We start from the raw sequence: 26694 nt of genomic DNA on the forward strand, positions 1-26694 counted from the left end.
TGTGACGAGGGGGGGAGGGGAATGTGACGAGGGGGGGGAGGGGAGAGGAATGTGACGGGGGGGGGGGGGGGGGGATGTGAAATGGGCAGGGGGAGATGTGAATTTCAGTGCAAAAAATTGTACCGCTTTTGGTACAAATTTCCAGACAATCATACCGCCAGGGAGGTTAAATGAAGGCCTATGTACTTCTGGAACATATGGCAAACTTTCAAAATTACTTCTCTTCCATTTTTGTGTATTTAAATTAGAAAACAAATGGTGTTTTGGATGCATATTCCTGGTAAACTCCGTTCATTCCCGGGACAATTTTTGTTGGCGTTCTCAGGATAGGTGTGGGATCCAGTGGCCAGACCCCCACTGATAATCTTGTTGTTCCCTATTCTATAGATAGTTATTAATAACTATCTTAAGAAGTTATCCCCTATCTGATTTTGAAAAGGATCTTAAGGGGCATTGGCCCAAATTTATCAAACTGTGAGAAAAAAACTGGAGTGATTTTCCAATAGCAACCGTTAGCTGAGCTGTGATTGGTTGTTATAAGAAAATCACTCCAGTTTTTCTCTCATACATTTTGATGTATGTGCCATTGTATTTAGTGATTTGGATGCACACAGGGTCTACGTTAAAAATATCTATCTTCTCATGCTCTTTAGTATAATACATATTAAAGGGGTATTCCAGGCAAAAACTTTTTTTTTTTATATATCAACTGGCTCCGGAAAGTTAAACAGATTTGTAAATTACTTCTATAAAAAAAATCTTAATCCTTTCAATAGTTATTAGCTTCTGAAGTTGAGTTGCTGTTTTCTGTCTAACTGCTTTCTGATGACTCACGTCCCGGGAGCTGTGCAGCTCCTATGGGGATATTCTCCCATCATGCACAGCTCCTGTGACGTGACATCATCATTGAGCAGTTAGACAGAAAACTTCAGAAGCTAATAACTATTGGAAGGATTAAGATTTTTTAATAGAAGTAATTTACAAATCTGTTTAACTTTCCGGAGCCAGTTGATATTTAAAAAAAAGTTTTTGCCTGGAATACCCCTTTAAGTGAAAAATACTAGATTACTCCAAGGAAAATGAGGGAAAATTGCTTAAAGGGTACCTCTCATCAAAAAAACTTTTGATATATTATAGATTAATGTATGCAGAATAACTTTACAATTGCATGTTATTAAAAAAAATATGCTTCTTTCTATTTAATTTTCCACTTTGAAGAAATGACCACTAGGGGTCTCCCTACCAGTCCTGGCAGCAAGCATTTCAGACTCATGCTGGAGTCCTAAACACTACGAGCTGCCAGTCTGCTTTGTTCACAAAGGAGAACACTCAGAGCTGCCAGCCTGCTTTGTTCACAGCCTGTTTGGCTGTGAACAAAGCAGGCTGGCAGCTCTGAGTGTTTAGGACTCCAGCATGAGTCAGAAATGCTTGCTGACAGGACTGATCGGGAAAAATACAATAGAAAGAAGCATATTTTTCATTAACATGCTATTGGACAGTTATTCAACATTCATTAATCTAAAATATATCAAAAGTTTATTTGATGAGAGGTACCCTTTAAGCTTTATGTGAGTATTGTCATTGGCATTTTTTGTGATCAGAAATGGATCATTTCAGCTGATGTCACGTCCGAAGTATCAGACGCGCTACTTGACAGTAATTATGCACTTAGTGAAATGTACCTTAAATATAGCTGACACAGGAACTTTGGCCACTCTTTTGCCCACAATCGGTTGTGACCCTTTCACTGGCGATTGTGACTAACTGCAGACATCCTAACTGAACAGAATTTTTTTAGATGCTCTGTTGCTGTTGACCGTGGCATCACAGGGGTTAGACAGTGGGATTAGACTCTCTAGGTCACCCTCATCTGTTCCATCTACTCCAACATTGTGTGCTGCCAATGAGTTTTCATGGCAGGCAAGTGTGCTCGATTACTTAATTCTCATACAAGTGAAAAAGGTAAAGGGGTTATCCGTGATTAGAAAAAAAATTTTGTTGAAAAACAGCTCCACATCTGTCCTCTGGTTGTATTTGGTATTGCAGCTTAGTTCCAGTGAATAGAGCAAAGTTGTAATACTACGCACAATCTGAGCACAGATGTTTTTAAAAAAATTTTTTTATTCCCGGATAACGCTTTTTAAATGGTTGTCCAATTTGTTAAAAAAAAAAATAGTAATGCAATTGCAGGAATCGAGCTGTAAAATAACTATGCTTGAAGCCAGGTCCACATTCCACATCTGCATCTGAGCTCCATTCAGGGACTCCATGATAGTCTGTTCTGGTGACAAACATAACGGACAGTTTCCATTGACTTTGAATGGGGTCTGTCGGGTTTCTGTTTGGTGTCCATTGTTTTTTAGGGGTTAAAGGGGTACTCCGGTGCTAAGACATCTTATCCCCTATCCAAAGGATAGGGGATAAGATGCCTGATTGCGGGGGTCCTGCACCCCTTTAGAATCAGTCCCCGGAGCGTGTTCGCTCCGGTTCTGATTACTGGCGATCACGGGGACGGAGCATAGTGACGTCACGGCTCCGCCCCGTGTGACATCACCCCCTCAATGCAAGCCTATGGGAGGGGGCGTGACAGCTGTCACGCCCCTCCAATTGACTTGCATTGAGGGGGCAGAGCGTGATGTCACACGGGGGCAGAGCCATGATGTCATTATGCTCCGTCCTCGTGGTCGAGATGGACTCAGCCCGAGGACCTCCAGTGGTTCTGGAAGCCGGTAAAGGTGGGTGCTGCATGGTAGATCCCGGGGGTCCCCAGCGGTGGGACCCCCGCGATCTGACATCTTACCCACTATCCTTTGGTTAGGGGATAAGATGTCTAGGGGCGGAGTACCCCTTTAATTTGAGAGAAAAACTGACCTGCAGTACTGTTTTTCTGTGCTTAAGTACTTCATTTGAATGGCGCTCCAGTGCTGATGTAAACCTGGCTTTACATGCCTCTCCCAGTGCAGTATCGGCACTATTTTCTGATATTTTGCTTTGTCCTGACCTGATGCACTGTCCCGCCTCTTCTGATAATAATCTGATCCTGCTACAGTCAACCAGCTACAACCTCAGTGATTAAGAATTTCATTGTGATAAGCAAACAAAAGCACCAGGGTGGAACAGAGCATAGACACTGGACTGGGAGAGGTAAGTGTAACTAGCTATTTCAATAGTTTGGACAATGCCTTACTCAGTGTTAGCAAATATGTTAGGTATGATTTTATTTTTTCAAAGCAAAAGATGTAGAACCTGGCACTCACCACGTTCGTAGCAATGAATCTTCTTTATTCAAAACAAAACGGTGCAGTGTCAAACCTAAAACTCAGGAAGACATGGATGCCGGTTGACCCAGCGTGGTCACAGCTGTATTGAACCTCCGTACTTCATCAGACTGTCACGTCCACTGAAGGCTCACCAGGTAAATACCTGTGAGGCTCCACCAGTGGGTGGTCGTTCCTGAAACTCAGTGCAAATGCATAATTACCTACAGTACATATCAATATTCAAAGAAACAAGCTGGGTACACAACTGTGGCAAATATAATAATCATAAAAAAATACTGAAGTCTAGCTTGTCTTTTAAACCGAGGTTACTTTGCGCATTAGTGCTCATGATTTAGCATGCCTTCGTTTGCCGCAGTGCTCTGCGTCTGTCTATACCATCCCTTGGATACATCCTTTCAATACCGAAGAACTTTAATGTAAGGGGGTTTCCTGCATGAACTTTAATCATGTGATCAATCACTCGATGTAGGTTTTCTGAAACCTGATGTCATGAGGCCCTCTTCTCCTAAGGTACTGAACACAGTGTAGCACTAGTCTTGAAAGTAAAGTTTAAATTCATGTCATTGACAATATTGCTAAACTGTACAAAGTTAGCAAAATCAGCTTCTGTAGTGGACCACATTATGAAAATGTCATCGACAAAGTGGACATATCCCTTTATGTAGTTAAGGAAAGGGTTAATTTCTGAGAATATGAAAATTAAATTTTTCATTTGCACAGCCCACTGTTCCAAAGATCTGTGAAACACCAGTGGGGTGTAAATGCTCACTGCACCCCTTATTACATTCCATGAGGGGTGTAGTTTGCAAAATGGGGTCACGTGTGGGGGGGGGGGGGGTTGTGTTTGAAAAAAGATTTGTTGCTACGAACCTGGTGAGTGCCGCCTTCCATTTTTACATCCTCTTTTGCTTTGTGGATTTATCTACTGTCCAGGCTGAGCACCCGATGATCGGCATGAACACCCACGCCTGTATTCAGTGTGCAGAGGCTTCTTAAAGCAGTGGCTGTGCCAAAAGTGGTTTCTTTTCTTTGTGTAGGATTTGTTAGTTTGTTTTATTTTACTATTTGGATTTTATTTATTTGTAAAATGAGAAACGGGGTGATGTTTTATTTTTATTTTTTTCAATTTTTATTTTTTGCGCTTAAGTGCACTCAACATCAGTAGCAAGAGTGTAAATGTACTAAATGTGGCTGTAAAGTTAAGGTTAGAATAGTTTCCCGTTTTCTTTCCTGTTCGGTCATTAAAGCCATGCATAGTGGTGCTGTATTTAAAGTGTAAAACTGTAAAGATACTTTTATGATAGTATCAATGAACTTCCTACTGGGGCAATAACATTTGTACTTCTGCTTAATTCTAGAAGGCTCAGAGTAATGGGCCTGAAAAGGAGGGTGTAATACAGAATTTTAAGAGGACCCTTTCTAAGAAAGAAAAGAGGGAGAAAAAGAGACGTGAAAAAGAAGCAATAAAATTAGCCATTGATAGTCAAGATGGACAGCAGCCAAAAGATGACTTGTAAGTATATTTTTTGTTTATTTTATTCTTGTGTTGCAGTAATTTGATTTAACAATTACTTGAAGAGAACGTGTCCTCAATGCATGATCTATTGTTTAAATCAAGTTTTTATATTAACCCATTGAGGATGCAGCTAATTTTAATTTTTGCCTTTTCCTACTCTCATTTTAATAGCCATCAGTCTTTACATTTTCCACCTACAGGGCCATATGAGGATCTGTTTTATTCGGCACCATTTGTACTTTGATGTGACATCATTCATTTTTCAACCTCCTATCCAAAGAAAAGCAACCACTGAATATAGAGTGCACACCACTAAATTGACTCTCTAAATCACATGATTTTATTACATATCAAGGACAGCATGCATAATGGTAACTTAGGCAATTAAAAACATTAAAAATGCTCCTAGAGAGCCACAACACTATCTCGGGGCAGGGCCATGAACCCCCACTCTCCTGAGGAAGTCACTTGCAAAGGAACGTTGAATAGCCTTGAATAGGATTGCACATATCGCTTTTTATACTTGCACAACCCTAGGTATTTATAATCACATATTTATTTAATTTGTGTGTTGTGCCATATTTATGCAGCATATCAAATGGGAGCATTTTATGATTTATTATTCGGTAGCAGTTTGGGGTCATATCTGGGGAGTGGGGGTTCATGGCCCTGCCCCGAGATAGTGTTGTGGCTCTCTAGGAGCATTTTTTATGTTTTTAATTGTCTATGTGACCATTATGAATGTTGTCCTTGATGTGTAATAATAAAATCATGTGATTGTCAATTTAGTGGTGTGCACTCTATATTCAGTGGTTGCTTTTTTTTGGAAAGGAGGTTGTAAATGTTTTCACTGAGTGGCACCCCGTTGTAGTATTGTAGTTGAACCCTCCTATTTCTATGTATGGAATCATTCATTTTACTACAGTGAAGCGGAAAATAAATTTGTTGATTGAAAACTGTACGCAATTTTGGGTGATCTCGTTTGTAGGCAGTGCACTTCACTGTTATATTGACACGTTATCTTAATTTTGTAGGCCAGTACAATTACAGTGATACTTAACTTGTATAGGCTTTGTTTTATATTACTATTTAAATAGAATTAAAGGGGTGCTCCGATGCTTAGACATCTTATCCCCTATCCAGCGCCGGGACTCCCGCAGTCCGGCATCTTATCCCCTATCCTTTGGATAGGGGATAAGATGTCTAAGCACCGGAGTACCCCTTTAACTTTTTGTAAGAAGATGGTATGCTGAAAATTGTTCTCTTCTGACCCCTATAGCACTTTTATTTTTAAGTATATGGGGCTGCCTGAGGTCTCCTTTTTTTCTGCAGGGATCTGAAGTTTTAATTGGTATAATTTTTGTTTTGATGTGACGTTTTTGATCACTATTTATTTATTTATACATTTTTTGTATATGTAGTGACCAAAAAGCAAAAATTCTAGACTTTAGAATTTTTTTTACGTCATTTACTATACAGTTTTAGCAATGGTATATTTTAATAATTCAGATATTTCTGTACATGGCAATACCAATGTTTGTTTGTTTTTATTTCAAATTTTTTTTTTAATTGGAAAGATTTAAACATTTAATAGAGAAGAGGCTTATTTACATTTATTTCAACTTTCTTTTTCTTTTCTTCCCACAAGTCTCATAGTGGACTATTACCTGCAAACACTGTTCAAAGATATGCTGTAGCATAGCATTGGTCAGTGTTATCAGTGCTCTGCTTCTGTATGCTGCTAAGGCAGCATGGATAAGTAGATTGAAGAGCAGAGACTGGTGAGGGCCCTTGGTCCACCATGCGGGCTGATGGTGCCAGGGAGGTCCAAAATTTGCTTCTTGTAGAGTCATGATAAAATTGCATTTCCATTAACAGCTACACAGAGGTATACAACTTTAAATATATAATAACATAAAAGAAAAATAATAAAAATTAAGCAACTATGCAGTAGCATTACATTGATCTATGTAAGCAATATGTGACCCCCTAGGTGTAAAAAAAAATAAATAAAAAAAAACACTTTTTTACAAATATATGTTTAAATCACCCCCTCCCCCTTTTTCCCATTTTTTCAAATAAAACACTGTAAATAGAATAAAATTGTCTGCGTGCATAATTGTCTGAACTATTAAAGGGGAATTCTAGGATTTTTTTTTTTATTTGACTACAGTGGCTGTAAAGTTAGTGTAGTTCATAATATAGTGTCTGTACCTGTGTGTTACGGTTTTCTCACAACTCTTCTGTGATTTTCACTAGTCAGCTGATTACAGGGAGCCTGTCTGCTTCAATGGGCGGAGGGATCTCTTGGTGGGAGGGATATCAATCTGCAACAGCTGTAAGCACCCTGATTCAAAACCACACTGATTTGAATTCATGCAGCTCATTTATGTTTCAATGGGTGGGGTGGCTGATGTGTGGGAGGGAGGAAGATGAAATTGTGGGATTTGTAGTAAAATAAAAAAGAAAAGTCAAACTGGAAATACCAGTTCACAAACAGCTAGCCACAGTGTTAAGGTAATCTTACAACATAGCCATTTAGCCCCAAGACAAGCGCAGATCCTTCCTAAGCATGCCCATTATTGTCTGCAAGGTACGTACTGAAATAACCTTATGGTGGATAACCCCTTTGAACTACCGTATATACTCGAGTATAAGCCGACCCGAGTATAAGCCGAGACCCCTAATTTCAACCCAAAATCCCAGGAAAAGTTATTGACTCGAGTATAAGCCTAGGGTGGGAAATACCTCATCCCCCCCTGTCATCATCCAGACCCGTCATTAACATCCTCATCATCCCCTTGTCATCATCCCACACATCCCCCCTTCATCATCCCCTTGTCATCATCCCACACATCCCCTTATCATCCCACACATCCCCCCTTCATCATCCCCTTGTCATCATCCCACACATCCCCTTATCATCCCACACATCCCCCTTCATCATCCCCTTATCATCCCACACATCCCCCTTCATCATCCCCTTGTCATCATCCCACACATCCCCTTATCCCACACATCCCCCCTTCATCATCCCCTTGTCATCATCCCACACATCCCCTTATCATCCCACACATCCCCCCTTCATCATCCCCTTGTAATCATCCCACACCCCCCCCTTCATCATCCCTACCCCCCTTCATCATCCCCGCACCCCCCCCCCTTCATCATCCTCTCACCCCCCCCCCCCCTTCATCATCCTCTTCTCATCATTCGCCCTCAGTGGTCTTCAACCTGCGGACCTCCAGAGGTTTCAAAACTACAACTCCCAGCAAGCCCGGGCAGCCATCGGCTGTCCGGGCTTGCTGGGAGTTGTAGTTTTGAAACCTCCGGAGGTCCGCAGGTTGAAGACCACTGCGGCCTTCAACATGCGGACCTCCAGAGGTTTCAAAACTACAACTCCCAGCAAGCCCGGGCAGCCATCGGCTGTCCGGGCTTGCTGGGAGTTGTAGTTTTGAAACCTCCGGAGGTCCGCAGGTTGAAGACCACTGCGGCCTTCAACATCATCCAGCCCCCTCTCACCCCCTTTAGTTCTGAGTACTCACCTCCGCTCGGCGCTGGTCCGGTCCTGCAGGGCTGTCCGGTAAGGAGGTGGTCCGGTGAGGAGGTGGTCCGGGCTGCTATCTTCACCGGGGGCGCCTCTTCTCTGCGCTTCCGGCCCGGAATAGAGCCGTTGCCTTGACAACGACGCATCTGCGTCGTTGTCAAGGCAACGTGACTATTCTGAGGCCGGGCCCGAAGCGCTTAGAAGAGGCCTCCCCGGTGAAGATAGCAGCCCGGAACCACTATCCCACCGGACGACCTCCTCACCGGACAGCCCTGCAGGACCGGACCAGCGCCGAGCGGAGGTGAGTACTCAGAACTAAAGGGGGTGAGAGGGGGCTGGATGATGTTGAAGGCCGCAGTGGTCTTCAACCTGCGGACCTCCGGAGGTTTCAAAACTACAACTCCCAGCAAGCCCGGACAGCCGATGGCTGCCCTGGCTTGCTGGGAGTTGTAGTTTTGAAACCTCTGGAAGTCCGCAGGTTGAAGACCACTGCGGGTGGGGGAGTTCACTCGAGTATAAGCCGAGGGGGGTGTTTTCAGCACGAAAAATCGTGCTGAAAAACTCGGCTTATACTCGAGTATATACGGTATATTTTATTTACTGATCCTGCATGGTGAACAGTGTAAATGCAATTAAATCCAAACCTCAAAATTGGTGATTTCTGGTCACATCCCAGAAAAAATTTAAAAAAGAGTGATCAAAAAGTCCCATATACACAAAAGTTGTACCATTAAAAACTACTACAGTTGATGGCACAAAAATAAACCCTAACACAGCTCTGTATGTTGAGAAATAAGAAAGTTAGAGGTCAGAACATGGCATTGAACAAACATATTTCTTTTTTTTTTTTTTTTTCTTTTTCAAGTTTTCTATTTTTCTAAAAGGAAAATACATACAGTGAAATCTCCCTTAGAAGGAGACCTCCCAATAGTGGACATTTCTTAATTCCCCTGCAGAGTCCCATAAGACTTAATGTATTTGCACCCTCCGGATAGAGGACATTCCCAATAGTGGACACGGACACACACAATAGGGGACAAAACACTCCCATTAGGGGACAACCAGGCTTATGTGCCGACCTTTCCTTGTACACAGGGTCGCAGTCAGGGGTTGCAGCCAATACCCCAGTAAGGGGCCCAGGCTCCCACTACAGCCCCTGCAGCAGCCCCAGCACAGAAGCAGAAGACCTCAGTGGTCTCATGCTTCTGTACATCTGCCGGCCACATCATTCCACCCCCTCCTTCCCTGACATCCCCCCCCCTCCCCATGCCACTTACTTCCCCCTGTGTCAGATCACCCCCCCTTTTACCCCCTGTGCCACATCACTTCCTCTTGATCCCCCCTCCCCCCCCCCCCGTGCTATTTCATTCGCCCTTTATTACCCTCTGTGTAAATACATCATCACCCTCTTTATGAAGTGATAAAGGGGGAATGAAATGTCACAGGGTTATTAAGGGGAAATTATGTGGCACAGGGAGTAAGGGGGGGATAATTTGGCCAAAGGCATAAGGTGGCACAGAGTAGAAAGGGTGGATGTAACGAGGGGTGATTAAACGTCACTGGGAGATTCTACTGTAATGTTGCTCTTTATCATGTTTTATAGGTAATTACACTCTGGAGTAATGCTGGGCGGTATACCGGTTCATACCGAATACCGAAATTTTTGTGCTGCACGATATTCATTTTTCCCATACCGCAATACCGGTTGGGCCCTTCCCCCTCGGAAATGAATTATCAGCCTAGCGCAGCACTTTCCCCACTTCGGGGAACTAATCATATGTGACCCGCGAGGGCTGTTCTGCCCCCCAATTATCCGCCCAGCGCTGCGATGTCCCCATCGGAGTAAATACTCCCATATCACCCGCAAGCGCTGCCCACCTCGTTCTACTTTTTGTTGCGGGCCGCCGGCGCTGACACTCTATACTGCATGCTGTATCCCTATGCCCAGGCTGCAAAAGATAAACAAAATAAACTTTAACTCCAATTCCCAGTCGGTCTGGACCTGCTTCCTGGGGACGGGAACATCGGAAAGCCGTCATCCTATCACCGGCCGCAGTTCTGCCACGGCCGATGATGGGTTGAGCCCACTGTCATGTAAGAAGCCGGCTTATTACATGACAGTGGGCATAGCCTATCGCCGGCCGGGGCGGAAAATCGTTGTGGCCGGTGATGGGCTGACTGCTTCCCGACGTTCCCATCCCCAGGAAGAGCGTGAGGCCAACAAACAGGAGGACGAGGAGGGCAGCGCTTGCGGGTGATATGTGAGTATTTACCCCGATGGGGACAGCGCAGCGCTGGGCTGATAATTAATTGGGGGGTGTTTGAGAAGCAGAATAGCGCTCGTGGGTCACATGATGTGGGGGGGGGGGTGCAAATACCGTTGTATACAGTGCAACCGCCACAAGTTACAAATATACCATGATACACATATATGGTCATACCGCCCAGCTCTAATCTGGAGAGAGTACAGTCCAGTATTTAGACACTTAGAAAGGTTTTTCAGCCTTTTTCCCCAATAGGGGACACTTCTCAATAGCAGACACTTTTTTATTCCCTGTGAGTGTCAGCTATGGGGAGATTCTACTGTATATCCAAATTTGGTATCATTGGAATCCTTCTGAGCCATAGAATAACTTTAGCATATATGATTTACTGTTTTGTGAACTCTGAAAAAATTATTGCCCCACAAAATTGCGCAATTCCATATATTTTTTTTTTTGTAAATCATTTTTATTAAGTTTTAAACATTTTTACAAACATTTGCATTAGAAGTGAAATATCGATCTCATACCTCATAAATACACCGCAAATTCAATCTAGCTTCACATAGCTATCATCCATTGAAAACAGTGGGTATCTGTCAAACAGTTTAAACCAAACAAACCTACAGTGGTACTAAATTATGAACGATAGACATCACATTCATTGATTATCTAAATTAACTCATCCACAGTCATGTATTTTGGATTATTAATTGTGTACTCAGTGCCATAATATTATAAGTCATTAGCAATATATTCTGTGTGCTCTGCATAAGTGAACGGTAAATAAACTCCTGAAATCAGAAAGCGTCTGTGTCCTATATATGTCTATACAAAAGGGTGAGTTCTTCCAGGCTAACCATCTCTTATTAAACTTAGTTTAATTATTTAGTCCCAATGCTAAGATTTTCTCGTACGAATACGTGGTATTGATTTTCGCTATCAGCGATTCCGTAGTGGGAATGACATCTGATCTCCAGTGGCTCACTATGGCCGTTTTTGCTATTATACAAACTATACAATAGAAGTCCCGCTGTTTGCATGCTATTGATGAGATATTTAAAAACAGTAAAGCAGATTGCGGAGACCATGGTATTCCCCTACCAATCACTTCTCTTAATAGATGTACACACGCTGTCCAAAAGGGTTGAACCTTAGGACACGTCCAAAGTATATGGAAGAGCGTGCCCTTCATGCCGCATCCACGCTAGCATTTATCAGACACATCAGAATACATATAAGCTAGCTTATCCGGGGTATGATACCAGCGTAGAGCAGTTTTCAAGGCGGATTCCATGTGGGATGAACATTGAAAGGCCTTGTGTGTGTAGGAAAGGGCCCTCTCCCATGTACTCATAGAAAAGGACATATGCATTTCCCTCTCCCATACCCTTAAGGGGTACGGTTTACTATCAGCTAACCGTTGTTGCAAGGCATTGTAAAACTGTTTAAGCCCCCCTCTAGGAGAGGATAGGAGGCGGATAGCTGAGCTGTCTAAATCCTCTGAAGAAAGCTGTATGGTCTGTAGAAAATATCTAACTTGTAAGAGTTTACAAAAATCATGTTTAGGTAAATGAAATTTAGCAGCCAGATCGTCAAATGACATCAACGAACCCGCTACCAACATATGACGTACGTGAGAGATACCCTTAGAGGTCCATACAGCTAAATCTATATTCGGTATGTTAGCCTGTATAAAGGATAACGGCAGATCATTTATTATAGCTTTAACTGGACTATTAGAGTGTGAGATAAAGTAGTTCCAGGCAATATAAGAAGCCTTTACTAGTGGGTTAATAAGAGAGGGAGGGGTAATATTCCAAAAGGGAGCCAATAATATGTCTTTCAGTGTAAAGGGGAGTACAGAGACGCTTTCTATAGCTAGCCATGGCTGGGATCGTTCGTTGCACCACCAACTCTTCATCATAGATACCAATGTAGAGAGATAGTAAAATTGTAGGTTAGGGGAGCCTAAGCCCCCGCGATTCGTAGATCTAGAAAGGATGCTAGAGGACAGCCTGGGTTTACGACCCTTCCAAACAAAAGCGAATAGTGCTCTGTGGGCCTTGGAAAAGAAGACAGAAGGGAGAAGAATAGGCAGAGTGCGGAAAAGATAAAGAAATTTGGGCAACAGGAACATTTTAAAAGTGGCCACCCTTCCCACCCATGATATCTCAGCTACAGCCATACGCTCCATATCAGATGTTATAGTGACCAGTAAATTCTCGTAGTTCTCAGAGTACAGTAACTTGGTGGGGTAAGATAGCTGAATGCCTAAATATTGAATGCTCTTAGAGCACCAATCAAACAGATATCTGGACTTTAAGGATGACAAGAGGATGGGGGAGACATTGATTGGCAAGGCCTGAGTTTTTGCGTTATTCAAGTGATAGTAAGATAGGTTGCCATAATGTTCAATATTATCCATTACCGCTGCCAGCGATATTTCCGGATCCGGTACAGACAGAATAACATCTGCATAGAGTGATATGGTGTGAATGTCCTGTCCTATAGATATACCCAGTATCCTATCATCAATCCTAATTGATTGTGCCAATGGTTCCATTGATAATATATATATCAAGGGCGACAGGGGACATCCCTGCCGGGATCCATTAGTAATGGCAAAAGAATCAGACAGTACCCCATTGGCGAGTACCCTGGCCGTGGGTTGGGAATACAGCGACCTGATGGCTGTCATAATGCTGCCCGACAGACCCATCTGAGACAGGGCCGAGAAGGCAAACGGCCAGCGGAGCCGGTCAAACGCCTTCTCGGCATCCAAGGCAAGAACTACCCCCGTCTCAGAGATACGTTCCAAATGATAAAAAATGTTCAAGAGTCTCCTAGTGTTGTCTGAACCCTGCCGCCCAGCAACGAACCCAGCCTGATCCGTGTGTACCAAAGACGGCAGAACTACGATAAGCGGTTAGCTATTAATTTTGCGAAAATTTTCAGGTCTTGGTTCAATAGCGAGATAGGCCGGAAATTTTTCGGCCTATCTGGGGACTTCCCCGGCTTAGGTAAAGTGGTTATAATTGCTTCCAGGTTTTCCTTAGGAAATTCACCTGACTTCATCGCTGAGTGGCAGAACCCCACCAAGTAAGGCACTAATAAGTCACTGAAAGCTTTATAATATGAAGAGGCAAACCCGTCCGGTCCCGGTGCTTTCCCTATTGGCAATTATTTAATAATCTTAGCTACTTCAGCCTCCGTGATGTCTTGGTTGAGAGTTGTAAGTTGAGTGACAGAAAGCAAGGGAAGTTGGAGCCGGGAAAGATAGGAGTGTATAGAGGAAGTGAGATCAGAGGGAGTCGGGATAGTATCCTTCAGGTTGTACAGATGGGAATAAAAGGCCCCAAAGCCATTCGCTATATCAGAGGGAGTGTATAATTTTTCATTTGTGGTAGGGTGAAGCAAAAAGGGGATTCTAGATTTTGTCTGTTTTAGGCGGCTAGCAAGCCATTTACCCGCTTTGTTATCCTGAGAATAATATTTATCCCCCAATTTCCGATGCTGTTTTTCATAAGACGCCAAAAGAAGACATTTCAAATCGCGTCTCAAAGCAGATACTTTTTCAAGGTTAAGAGGCGAGGGATGCTGTTGGTTAACTAATTCCGCGCATTTTAATTGGCTAAGGATATCATTTACTTTCTGTTCCCTCTGCTTTTTCAATATAGACCCATATTTGATGCAAGAGCCCCTTATAACCGCCTTGTGACAGTTCCATAATAGTATGGAATCCGTCACTGAGAGCTTATTCCTCTGGAAGTAGTCTGTGATGTCCTTCCGTAAATAGTTTGCAAATTGCGCATGAGACCACAGATAGGGGTTGTTGCGCCAAGCATAGGACTTAGGGGGGTATACACTATCTTTTATTTGTAATGTAATGGCCGCATGATCCGACCATTTTATAGTAGTAATTTCTGAGTGTAGGGAATGCTCAATAAGGTTTCTATCTACAAGGAAGAGGTCAATTCAAGAGTACGTGTTATGCACTCCTGACAAAAAGGTGAATGATCTATCTGTAGCATGGTGAATCCTCCAAATGTCATAAAGATCCTTAGAGGATAGGAAAGAGAATTTGCAAGAAAACGAGAAGAAGACGTAGAATCTAGAGAGGGGTCGGAGACAGTGTTGAAGTCCCCACAGAGCACTAAAGAACCCCAGGCCATCCTACCAACCACTCCCATCAATCGGTTCAAAAAGCGAAGTTGCCCCTGATTAGGTGCATACAGAGAGACTAAGGTTAATTTGGTGGCATTAATGGTGCAACGAAGAATCACGTACCTTCCGTATGGATCAGCCACGACATCATGAAGTGTAAACGCCACTGTATTTTTGATCACGATCATTACTCCTCTAGCTTTGGAGCTGTGATGAGAATGAAAAACATGTGAGAAAGCTGGATGGTGCACACGAAAGGCATCTCTGGCGAGCAGGTGCGTCTCCTGGATACACAATATATCACATTTGAGCAATTGTGCTTGCTTCCATAAGTATGTACGTCTATGTGGTGCATTTAAACCGTTCACATTTAGACTTGCAATAGTTATAGCCATAATAATAAGTCAATCCAATATGCAATATACCATAGCAAATAATGAATATCGGGAAGGCAAGGCACATCTCCCAGCCAGCATGTGCCCGCCCTAATGACACAGAGTACTTCTAGTAGATCATCTATGATAGTAGCACCACTGTTTAAATAACATGTAACTATAAAACAGTATACTAAGAACATAAGAAAAAACAAATAGGATAGCTTGCCGAAGCCACAGCCATCCGACAGATTGTGGGGGTTAGAGTCCACACTGTAACCGAGCACCCTGATCACGACACAGGAGCCCGCATTCCAACTGGGTTAGCGGACATCACATCAGACCTCAGGTTGTAGACCAGTCCTTAATGCGAGTTGGAGGCTTGGAAGATTTTAGAAAGTCAGACGGGTATACTGGAGCCAGTCCCCAAGATTTCAACAGGTCTTCGCCTTCCGTTAGGCTGCGCACTACATGTAGAGACTTCTCATGTCTAATTAGCAGGCGCACTGGGAATCCCCATCTATACATAACCTTTGCATTGCGTAGAGTAGTGGTCACCGGGAGTAACGCTCTACGGGCTTGTAGGGTTGCTGCAGAAAGGTCTGCATAAACAGCGATTTTTTTATAGGGTGCCGGCAGGCCATCATGGCGGCGAGTATATTCCATAAACCGTTCCTTAATATGGAAAAAATGAATTCTCGCCAGGACATCTCTGGGGATGTAATCGTCCAGGTGCCTAGGTCTTGGGACCCTGTGAGCTCTGTCTATGGTGAGTTCTTGTGCTGTACAATCAGGCAAGACCAACTGCAAAATTGAATGGACATAGTCCGAAATATTAGCTGGTGCAACCGTTTCTGGAATGCCGCGCAATTTCACATTGTTGCGTCGGCTACGATCTTCAAGGTCAGCAACTTTAAGTTTAAGTGTTGTAACTTCATCCTCCTGCCCATCTCTTAGATCTATAAGGGCATTATGCGAATCCGCAAATTCCTCAAACTTTTGCTCAATGTGATCCACTCTATTCTCAATGTCCAGCACGGAGGTTTTTATTGGGGCAATCAGCCTATGAATATCCTGCTGGAAAGAGGTACGCAGCAGCAGCATATCTTTAAGAGTGGTGTCAGTAAGAGATTGATTATTAACCGGGATTGAGGCCAGGGGATCTGCAATATCAATTTCCCCTTGTGTGTCAGTGTCCCAAGCTCCTACCTCTCTCCTTTCGCCTGTTTCCTCCAATCTAGGACGCTGCTTTGCTGGGCTCTGAGAAGGGGAGCTTGCAGGGAGAGAGGCTGGAGATCCCACCGAAGCCCGCCGCTCACCATTTCCAGCTGCGCCATTCCTGCTGGATTCGCCGCGCGGGGAAGGGCCGCGCTCCGTTGCCGCCTGCGGTGGAGACAGGGTAGAGGCATGCAGAGCTGAGTCCAAGGTGGATCTCCGGTTCAACAGCGGGGACCCTCCGGTGCCTTGTGCTTGAGAGCGCGAGGATCGTGCAGCCGTCTGTGAGGTGGGCAGGCCGCCGGCGCCATCTTGCTCCGCCGCCGGAGTGAAATTTAGCCAGATTACCGACCTTGGTAGGCTTTCTTCTCCTCGCCGGCATGATGAGGAGGAATTAGAGTATCCTTTCAGAGAGGTCCGAGCGGTATGTCGCTGTGTAATAGTCGCTATGGCAGGCTGTAACACGGAGCACTCCTAGTATGCGACCATGCGCTTCGGCTGCCAGGCCACGCCCCTCCATATTCTTTTCAATTTTGCTTTACATATATATTTCTGCCACTGTAATGCATTATATGATAAAATAAAGTAAGCCAATAAAAAGTACAAATTGTTCCGCAGAAAAAAAAGCCCTTATACAACTGTTCTCTCCAGTCTGACCTCAATACTCTCTTCTGCCACCTCTGTCAGTGTTAAGAACTGTCCAGAGTAAGCGCAAATCCCCCCCATAGCAAACCTATTCATCTCTGGACAGTTTCGGACCAAGACAGAGGTGTCAGCATAAAGCACTGTGGTCAGACTGGAAAGAACCACACAACTTTTTCAGCTAATAAGTACTTTAAGGCTTAATGGAGAAGTCTTATACCTGTAAGTACATAAAAACGTATCCCCTATCCGCAGGATAGGGGATAAGTTTTAAATTGCCGGGGGTCCAATTGTTGGAGCCCCTGCAATTGGCTGTACGGGGGCTCCGGCTCTCCCCCCAGAGTGGCGGAAGAGGGGGGGCCGCCATGTCACCTCCATATATCCCTTTGGGAGAGCTGAAGATTTCCAAACTGCTCTCCCATAGAGATATGGAGGGAGCGCAGCCACTCTGGGGGACAGCCGGGGCCCCTAGTGGCCGCACCTCTGCAATCTTAAACTTATCTCGTATCCTGCAGATAGGGAATAGGTTTTTCTGTACTTCAGGTACAGAAGTCTTTTAAGACTTTAAATAGAAGTAAGTCCTTGCAAACAGAGTACTACTATTGAGACAGCATTAGCATGATACGGCTGACTCCTGAGACTAGGCTGAAAAATGCACTGTGATACTGGGAATGAAAAGATCCTTGCGGTGCTTCTGAGCAATACAATCCATCAAATAATATCCATGAAAGAAGTAGGAATCGCACTCACCCAGGTAGATCTTCATGCAGTGTCTTGTACATGAAAAGAGCCAGTATATACAGCGGCATCCCCAAAGTTGTTAAATAAAACCGGATCAGGTAAATTATGACCCAATCTGACCAGAGAGAAAGTGAGTTCGTTTGTATAAAAAACATACATTTATTGTATTGTAATCTTCTTGACATCATGGCAGACAGTACATACCACAAGAAATCCTCATGTAAAGGCAGTCCTTATCATAAGTTAATACAGTAGGAAGGTTATGTAGGCATGTTCTTAGACTTGTCTCACCAGCTGGAATCCATCTTGAAATGTCCTTTTAAGATGGCCGCCTCTGTTAGCATCCTCTAGCTGTCAACCTCCTTCAGGCTTTACAGGACATCCTTGGAGGCCCTCCATCAGACTGGCTTGGTCTGGTTTGGCCCCGCCATCCTTAGCTCCTTCCTTTGAAGTCCCGAACTTATATAACATTGACTAGGGCTGCACGATATATCGCAAAAGCAATCGAATCGCGATTTTTGCTTTTTGCGATATAGCGATAAGGCCCGCCGGGAAAACATGCGATTATCTGCTCGGGCCGGGGTGGGGCAGGCCAGAGCAGGTAAAAACAAATGTAAATACCCGTGTTATTTGCGTGTTATTTGCCGATAAATCTTCTGGTCACTGATTTAAAGCGGCCGCAGTAGCGGCTGCTTGGGAAGTATTAGCAATTTAAATCAGTGACCAGCGCTGTGCTTTTAATTTTCCTTACCTCTCCCCTCCCTCATCATTCCCCCTTTTCCCCTGCTTTTTATAGTTTTTATTTTTATTTTCCTTACCTGGCTGCGCTTCGGCAGGCCAGGTCAGACGGCGGGTCTTGCGGGCTGGTCATGAAGCAGATGAATAACTACCTTTCCCTGCTCCTCTTCGCGGCATCAGTGACATAATTTTTCATTTCCTGCAGCCGATGCGAGTCAGTTCGGAGTGCGGCGACTGCAGGAAATGAAAAGTGACGTCACTGATGCCGTGCAGAGAAGAGACGGCGACATCACATTGAGGACGTTGCTGCGCAGCGCACAGCGTAACGCAGGACGCAGCACGAGCCAGAAGTAGTGCGGGCCTCAGATCCCGGGAACAGGTAATTATAAAACCAGGGATAGGGGAGGCAATTGGGGCGACGTGCGGGGGGGGAGATGTCGTGTCGAGACATTATCGGATTATTGGCAAGGTAATTGCCGATACCGATAACGTCAAAAATCGTGAATATCGGCCGGTAATATGGGCCAAACCGATAATCGGTTGATCCCTAAGCTGGAGGCACCCTGATAGAAAAACACTGAGCTAAGTAAAAGGGCGCAGGGAGAAAAAAAACAAAAAAATATCCTGCTCACTTCCTCCTGGTCCCTGCAGATGCCGTTGCCCTACTTGCGGTCCAGGGTGTCCTCTCTTCACCATTCAACTAGTAGGACATTTCCCTTTTCAGCCAATCACTGGCCACAGTGGTGTCACGTGTCAAGCCAGTGATAGGCTGATGGGGAAAGGTCTTTTTCTCTATCTGCTCCATTGGGGGACACAGACCATGGGTATATGCTGCTGTCTCTAGGAGGCTTGACACTATGGCAACAAGAAAAGTCGGCTCCTCCCAGCAGGGTATACCCGCCCACAGAAACCTGAGGTAATCAGTTTTAGCTTAGTGTCCAAGGAGGTGGACATGGTCTGGAGTTCTCTCCAGACCAGGTCTTATGTTTTATTATTTTCCTAGATTCAGGGATGTGTTAGTTTTTTTTAAATTCCATTTTCTTTCCTGTTTTCAGGTGGGGACTCGGGAACTGCGGCTCACTGTTTCCCCATTGCGATTGAGGGGGCACAGACATTGCGTTTATGTACTGTTAACCCCCTCTCGCCAACGGTCAGCGCCTGGGGTTGTACCTCATGGTCCCCCTACCTCCCTGGTCGTACATGGTAGCCCGGCATGATGCAGGTGACAAAAGCTGGCTGAAGACTTCATAGGAAGACCTCATGAGGTAAGTTCTTCTGACTGAGGTGAGTATTTTTCCCCCTTTTTTCCCTCAGGTGCGGATTTGCAACCTCTGGAGACCCTCAGTTTTTGGCCCACTTTTACTGAGGGGTTGGCTGGACAGGGGTTATTCTTTATTACTGGGGTGAGCAGTGAAATGTGTGGGGCACAGTTTATCTCACTTGACCACATATGTGTGGGGCACAGTTTATTACACACTTGTGTGTGGGACACTGTTATTAATGCGGCTTCAGCAGTCGCGCTGTAACTTTTTATTCTTTGTGGGCGCATATTGCGCCCGTCTTACTTTCACTTTCGGCAGCGGCGACTGCCGGCGGCGTCTTCGCCCGTTCCGTTCCCCGCGAGAGCATATGTATTCGCATGTGCGCTCGGAGCAGGGAGCGGGCGCCATTAATATTTCTTTGTTCTTCGGCGGCCCGGTGTGCTTTAGCTCTGCCCACCAGGGCCGCCGGAGCTTCTGCATGGCGCGAACTGGCCACCAATCAGCGCTGTCTCCGCACATATGGGTGGCAGGGGCCAATCAGTCAGACGCCCTGCTCCTAGCACGCCTATCTCTTGCCATTGGCCGGCATTTCTCTCCTCTCTGACAGACCTAGAGCGGAGTTTTCCTCACAGAAGCTGCCCTGGGGACACAGACTTGGGTGAGAGAGTTATTTTTTACTATGTCCATACCCAGAACTGTTCCTACCTCTAAACCGTTAACTGGAGTGTTAGCCACTCATTACATCTGTAAAAGCTGTAACTGAAATTGTCTGGTTCTGCTGAACCACTTGTTCTGCCTGCTCCACTGCTCCCCCAGACCCCCTTGCTATTCTACCCCGGTTGTCTTCCAGACCTGGTGGGTTCGGCCGCCCCTCCAGCCTAGGTTCTCTCCCTCTCCCAGTCTATATCAGACTTGGCTCAGGTCTCCCGTTATGTGGTGACTGCATTGGAGAGGCCCTCCCGACCCTCCGGAGGGTCCCACACTCCCCTTATACTGACGCTCTTGCAGCGTCATAGGGGTGTTTTTCATCTGACTCATCATCCGAGTCTTCTGGCAGGCACGGGCGCTCCCCTCACAGGCATCGCTCCGTTACTCCACCCTGTAGCAAACGTCGCTCCCCTAGAGGACGCTCCCATGCTCGCCGCTCTGGCTCTCCAGACCCGCGTACCTGGTCAGTCTCCCCCTCTTCCAGGGCAGCCTCACACGTTCCCATTCACCTGGAGAACTTGTGGATGAAGTTCCGTGTCGGCCTCTGTTTGAGAGGACCGTACGGATATGTCGGACATGGTGCACTCATTGGTCTCGGCCATAAGAGACACCTTCCATATAGTGGACCCAGGAACTTCGGACGTGGCTCCAGAAGTTTCCTTTCATCGTGCCCAACCTCCAGGGCTGCCTCACCTCGTTCTCATTCATCCTGAGAATTTGTGGATGAGGTTTCTAATTCGGCCTCCGACTCAGAAGACCGCACTGGTGGTGTACTGATTGGTTTTGGCCATAAGAGACACCTTCCAGCTAAAGGACCTAGGAACTTCGGACGTGGTCCAGAAGTTTCCTCTCATCGTGCCCGACCTCTTCCAGGGCTGCCTCACCTCATTCCCATTCACCTGGAGAATATGTGGATGAGGTTTTTGATTCGGCCTCCAAATCAAAGGAATGCACGGATGCCTGATGTGGTGTACTCATTGGTTTCGGCCATAAGAGACACCTTCCATCTAAAGGACCCAGGAACTTCGGACGTGGCTCCAGAAGTCTCCTTTTTTTGTGCCTGACCGGCACCCAAGACCTTCAGCTCTCATGCTGAATTTTACGCCCTGCTGGTATCCGCCTGGAGGCACCCTGACAAGAAGTTCCAGGAAACAGATTCCTTTCGCCAAGGACCTCATTGCTCGGTGGACCTCCTCTCCAACTGTGGATCTGCTGGTCTCCTGCCTCTCTAAGGCGCCTACCTGGCCGTTGGCTGATGCGGCTGCCTTCAAGGATCCAGCGGACATGAAGGTGGAGACTTTGGCAAATTTTGCCTTTTAGACAGCAGGATCTTCCTGCTTTTGCTTCGGCCTGGGTGTCAAGGGCCCTTTCAGTATGGTCTCCCATCTGTCTTCAAGATCCCTCTGGAGGATTTATTTAATCTAGCTCTCCGATGCTCCGCAGCTGGAGATTTTCTGTGTTCTGCTTCCATGCGCAGCCACTGTGCTGCCTTTGCCACAAGCTACCTGGTAGCCACTGTCCCTCCATGTGGCTTCAGGAAGTGAGGCGAAGGGCGGAAAATAGTTCTTTATTACCTCTGGATAAGGCTCACAGGACCGCTTTCCGGTGCAAGTCCTCCTTCGGGTTCTGCGGACATTTGGTGCCACCAAAGGGTACCAACACAGGGTCCAGCCGGGCGCCTTCACGGGAAGAGGGCTCCCTCCTTCCGGACCTGTCCCTCCCGGAGGTCGGCAATCCGTTCCGGACGTTTTGCGGCCCAATCAGGCACCCGTAGGCCTTCCTTGGTCTGAAGGGTCGCCCCATCCCGCCGACCTTTCTCGGGTGGCTGGTCGCCTCTTACTTCTTGGATGCCTGGACCATGCACATTTAGGATCCAGCTCCTTTTTTATCCAGGGTGTAATTGTCCCGGTTCCTTCAGGGGAACGTTTTTGAGGTTTATTCCAACCTCTTTGTGGTCCCCAAGAAAGGCGTTTCTGTTCACTCAATCTTGGTTCTCGAGTATCTCAGCCAGCATCTTCCCTGGTTCGTGGGGAATTTTCGTTCCTTGATGGACATCAAGGATGCCTGCCTCCACATCTCATTGTTTCCCGGTCATCGGCGGTACCTCCGCTTTGCAGTTCCGGACGGTCCTTTTCTATTGTGGCTCTCTATTTCGGTCTGACCACTTCTCCTTAGACCTTTACCAAAGTCCTGGCGCCTATGATAGCACTTTTACGGACAACAGTTGTTTCCGTGATTCCTTACTTGGACGACCTCCTAATCAGAGCTCCAGCCAGGGCTCAGATCCTGGAGAGTCTTAATCTCAACCTCCAGACCTTGTCTCACTTCAGTTGGATGGTCAGTCGGGACAAGTCCAACCGCTCTCCTGGAGCTCCAGTTTCCCTTCGCTTTTGCATGGATGTCCTGGGTCGGTTAACGGCGGCCGTGGAGGCCGTGCCATTTGGCCAGTTTCATCACCGACCTCTTCAACTGGTGATTCTCTTCCGGTGGGACAGGTCTCCATGGTCTCTCTACCGCAAGATCGTTCTCTCTCGACAGTCTTGTCTGTCCCTTTTTATGGTGGCTTCGTTCCCCCCCCTGCTTTTTTGGGGGCGTTCCTTCCTGCCCCTCCCTGCCAGTCTGTCGGGCTGGGGAGGTGTTTCCAAGGACTGGTCTGTCTGGGGCCTTGGTCCCCCAAGAAGCCCTTTTCCCTTTCAACATATTGGGGCACAGGGCAATTCTTTCTTTGCTTGCTTCTTGGGATATTCTCTTCTGGGTGGAACTCAGGTTTCCGGCCATCTCAGCGTTCTTCATTCTGGGTGTCTCTGGGATGTGGTCTTTCTCAGCCGGTCCTCAGCCATCCAAGATGAGTGGTCCCTACATCCGGAGGTGTTTGCAGTGGTCTGCAACCTCTGGGGCGCTCCAGGTGTGGACCTCTGCACGTCCCGCCACAACCAAAGCGTTCCTCTCTCTTGGTCGGGCTTTGCCCTACCTTTATCTGTTTATTGGTCGGACTTTGCCCTACCTTATCTGTTTCCTCCCCTTCCTCTCTTTTTGGGGTCCTGAGGAAACTCACAGCAAAGGGCGTTCTGGCCATTCTCGTGGCCCAGACTGGCCCCGGCGGGCGTGGTACATAGTCATGGTCAGGCTCCTGAACGACTTACCGCTGCGCCTTCCCTATCGTCCCTACCTCCTGTATCAGGTCTCCTGGGCCACCCCTATTTACCGTCTCTGCTTTTGACGGCGTGGCGGTTCAGACAGCAATTCTGAGGACCCGCGGTTTCTCTTTCCAAGTGGTTAGCACCATGCTGAAGGCTCACAAGCCTTCCTCTGCAAAGATTTACCACCATACCTGGCGGTCTTAGTTCAGGGAGTGGCACAAGCTGCCCCTCCTTATCAGTCCCCTTTTTTCCCTTGGGACTTGCACTTGGTCTTAGATGCCCTGCAAGGCCCCCCTTTTGAACCTCTCAGGGACATTTCTCTTCGCCTCCTTCCCCGGAAGGTGGCGTTCCTTATTGCTCTGCCCTCTGTTAGGAGGGTGTCAGAGCTGGCAGCTCTCTCCTGCCGTATACCAGGACAAGTTGTTTTGTTTTTCGTCCAGGTCTGTCCTTCGTACCTGATATGGTTTTGACTTTTTCATCTCAATGAGGACATCGTCCTACCGTCCTTTTGTCCGTCCCCTTCTCATCCCTGGAAGCGTTTGTTCCACAACCTGTTGTGGTCGTCGGACAGGACAACCATTTTGGGAGCTTACGGCGGCAAGGGGAAGATCCCACCCTTCAGGGTTTTGGCTCACTCCATCAGTTTTTCGGGGCATTCTGGGCCCTCCGCTACGTGGCTTCGGCCTTGCAGTTCTGTACGGCTTCCGTGTGGTCGTCTTTGCACTCTTTCTCAAAATGCTACCAGATTCATACCTTCGCATCAGCTGATGCTACACTGTGCCCTAAGACGTTGCAGGGGGCGGTGGTCCAACCGTCCACCCGTCTGATTCCTTACCCATCCAAGGGACTGCTTTGGTATGTCCCATGGTCTGTGTCCCCCAATGGAGCTGATAGAGAAAAGGAGATTTTTATGCTTACCGTAAAATCTTTCTCGAAGGATCCATTGGGGGACACAGCTCCCACCCTTTTTTTTTGGTGTTCCTATTTCAGTTATCTGTCCGAGGGTGTGTTTAGTTACCTTTTTCTTCTGGTTGCTCGGACAGTTTGTGGTTTTTCTCTTGACCTGTCTGTCTTCTCCTATTGCTCTGGGACTAAAACTGATTACCTCAGGTGCCTGTGGGTGGGTATACCCTGCTGGGAGGAGCAGACTTTTCTTGTTGCCATAGTGTCAAGCCTCCTAGAGACAGCAGCATATACCCATGGTCTGTGTCCCCCAATGGATCCTTCGAGAGATTTTACGGTAAGCATAAAAATCTCCTTTTTCTGCAGCAGACACACTAGGTTTCCTGCTGAAGATTTGAAAACCGCCCGGGAAACCTAGTGTATTGCTGCAGCACAAGAATGTGACAAGTGGCAGGAGAACGTGACGGGGCGTAAATGTGACAGGAGGGAAGAATGTGACAAGGGGGAGATGTGAAATGGGCGGTGGGCATAAAACGGGCAGGTAGGTGTGAAATAGGGGTGATTGGACATAAAATGGGGGGATTTCACAATTTTTTTTATTATATCGCATTGCAAATCGAAATCGCAATTTTTAGGCCCAAAATGGCAATAGCACATTTTCCCCATATCGTGCAGCCCTACCATTGACTAAACTCTGATTGGATGTTGGACACTTCCTTACAAGCTAAATTTTGTAATTTTTGGGGCTTCCGTTTCTATGCAGTACATTTTTCAGTAAAAATGACACCTTATCTTTATTCTGTAGGTCCATACGATTAAAATGATACCCTACTGATATAGGTTTGATTTTGTCATACTTCTGGAAAAAAATCATAACTACATGCAGGATCATTTATATGTTTAAAATTGTCATCTTCTGACCCCTTTAACTTTTTTATTTTACGGCGTATGGAGTGGTATGAGGGCTCATTTTTGTATTGATTGGACTTTTTGATCGCTTTTTATTAATTTTTTCATATAAAAAGTGACCAAAAATACGTTACTTTTGAATTTTTTTTTGCGCGTACGCCATTGACTGTGCTATTTAATTAATGATATATTTTTATAGTTCGGACATTTACGCACTCGGGGATACCACATATGTTTATTTTTATTTACCTTTTTTATATGGGAAAAGGGGGGTGATTTGGACTTTTATTAGGGAAAGGGTTAAATCACATTTCTTTTTTTTTTTTCTTTTCTTTTTTTTTTTACCCTTTTTTTTTGCAGTGTTATAGCTCCAAGAGGGGGCTATAACACTGCACACACTGATCTTATACACTGATACACTGCCATAGCTTTGCAGTGATCAGTGTTATCGGCGGTCGATTTCTCAAGCCTACATCTAAGGCTTGGAGCAATCAATCGCCTGAGAAAGGTAAGAGGACCTCCGCTCGCGTCCTAACTGATCGGGACACCGTATTTTCACTGCGGTGGTCCCGATCAGACGGGAAGCTTTTACTTTCGTTTTAGACGCGGTGTTCAACTTTGAACGCGCGTCTAAAGGGTTAATAGCGCGCGGCACCGCGTGTCCCTGCGTAAATACTAACCGGCTGTCTGTGGCGGTTCCGGGTCATCTGGGTCACGTGTGACCCGATGTCCTGGATAATGATGATTATCGGTAAAATACACCACCAATCATCATCCATACAGTACTGGGGGGCGGCACTGTTGCCACCCCCTAGTTACAACAGTGATTGGGCGGCCGTAGTGACTGCACCAATCACTGCAGTATGGGGAGGTGGCATCAGGAGCACGCTGCTCTGTTCTGCCCACCATTTCCTAGAGATCTGGTGTGCAGGACAGAGCCCTGTACTGCCATCTCCCCCCTCAGTTCTAAAAAAGTAAAAAAAAGGGTACCCCTTGGCACAAAGAGCAGTCAGGGAAAGCCTTAGATTAGGTAGGGACAGTTGGGGGATACATTTTTTTTTTCTTCTTTTTTTGGTGTACCATCTGTAGGTGTCCGCGGGTCCGTAGCACCTTTAGTTGCGTGACCCCGACCCTACAGGGTCGCTGCGGTCTGCCCAGCTTTTTAATTTTTTTTCAGCTTACTGTAGGGTTCCGCAGCACCTGTGGCGCAGACCTTTTTTTTTTTTTTTTTTTTTTTTTTTTTTGCTAAACATGTGGCAAGCCCTCTTAGCTATAAAAGAGCGATCCACC

General features: G+C 46.0%; 1 protein-coding gene across 25 annotated transcripts in view; it reads left to right on the forward strand.

The window, feature by feature from the left end:
- Nucleotides 1-26694, forward strand: part of AFDN (afadin, adherens junction formation factor) — a 567513-nt gene that overhangs the window by 103367 nt on the left and 437452 nt on the right. For 22 of the 25 annotated variants that reach the window (XM_056566890.1, XM_056566880.1, XM_056566881.1 and 19 more), the window contains exon 4: nt 4640-4794. In XM_056566890.1, coding sequence (XP_056422865.1) covers nt 4640-4794 — 155 coding nt within the window. The remainder of the gene's footprint in view (nt 1-4639; nt 4795-26694) is intronic. The other 3 variants (XM_056566867.1, XM_056566874.1, XM_056566889.1) reach the window with 1 other exon arrangement.

This window comes from Hyla sarda, chromosome 3, assembly GCF_029499605.1.
Source record: "Hyla sarda isolate aHylSar1 chromosome 3, aHylSar1.hap1, whole genome shotgun sequence".
NCBI classification, from domain to species: Eukaryota; Metazoa; Chordata; class Amphibia; order Anura; family Hylidae; genus Hyla; species Hyla sarda.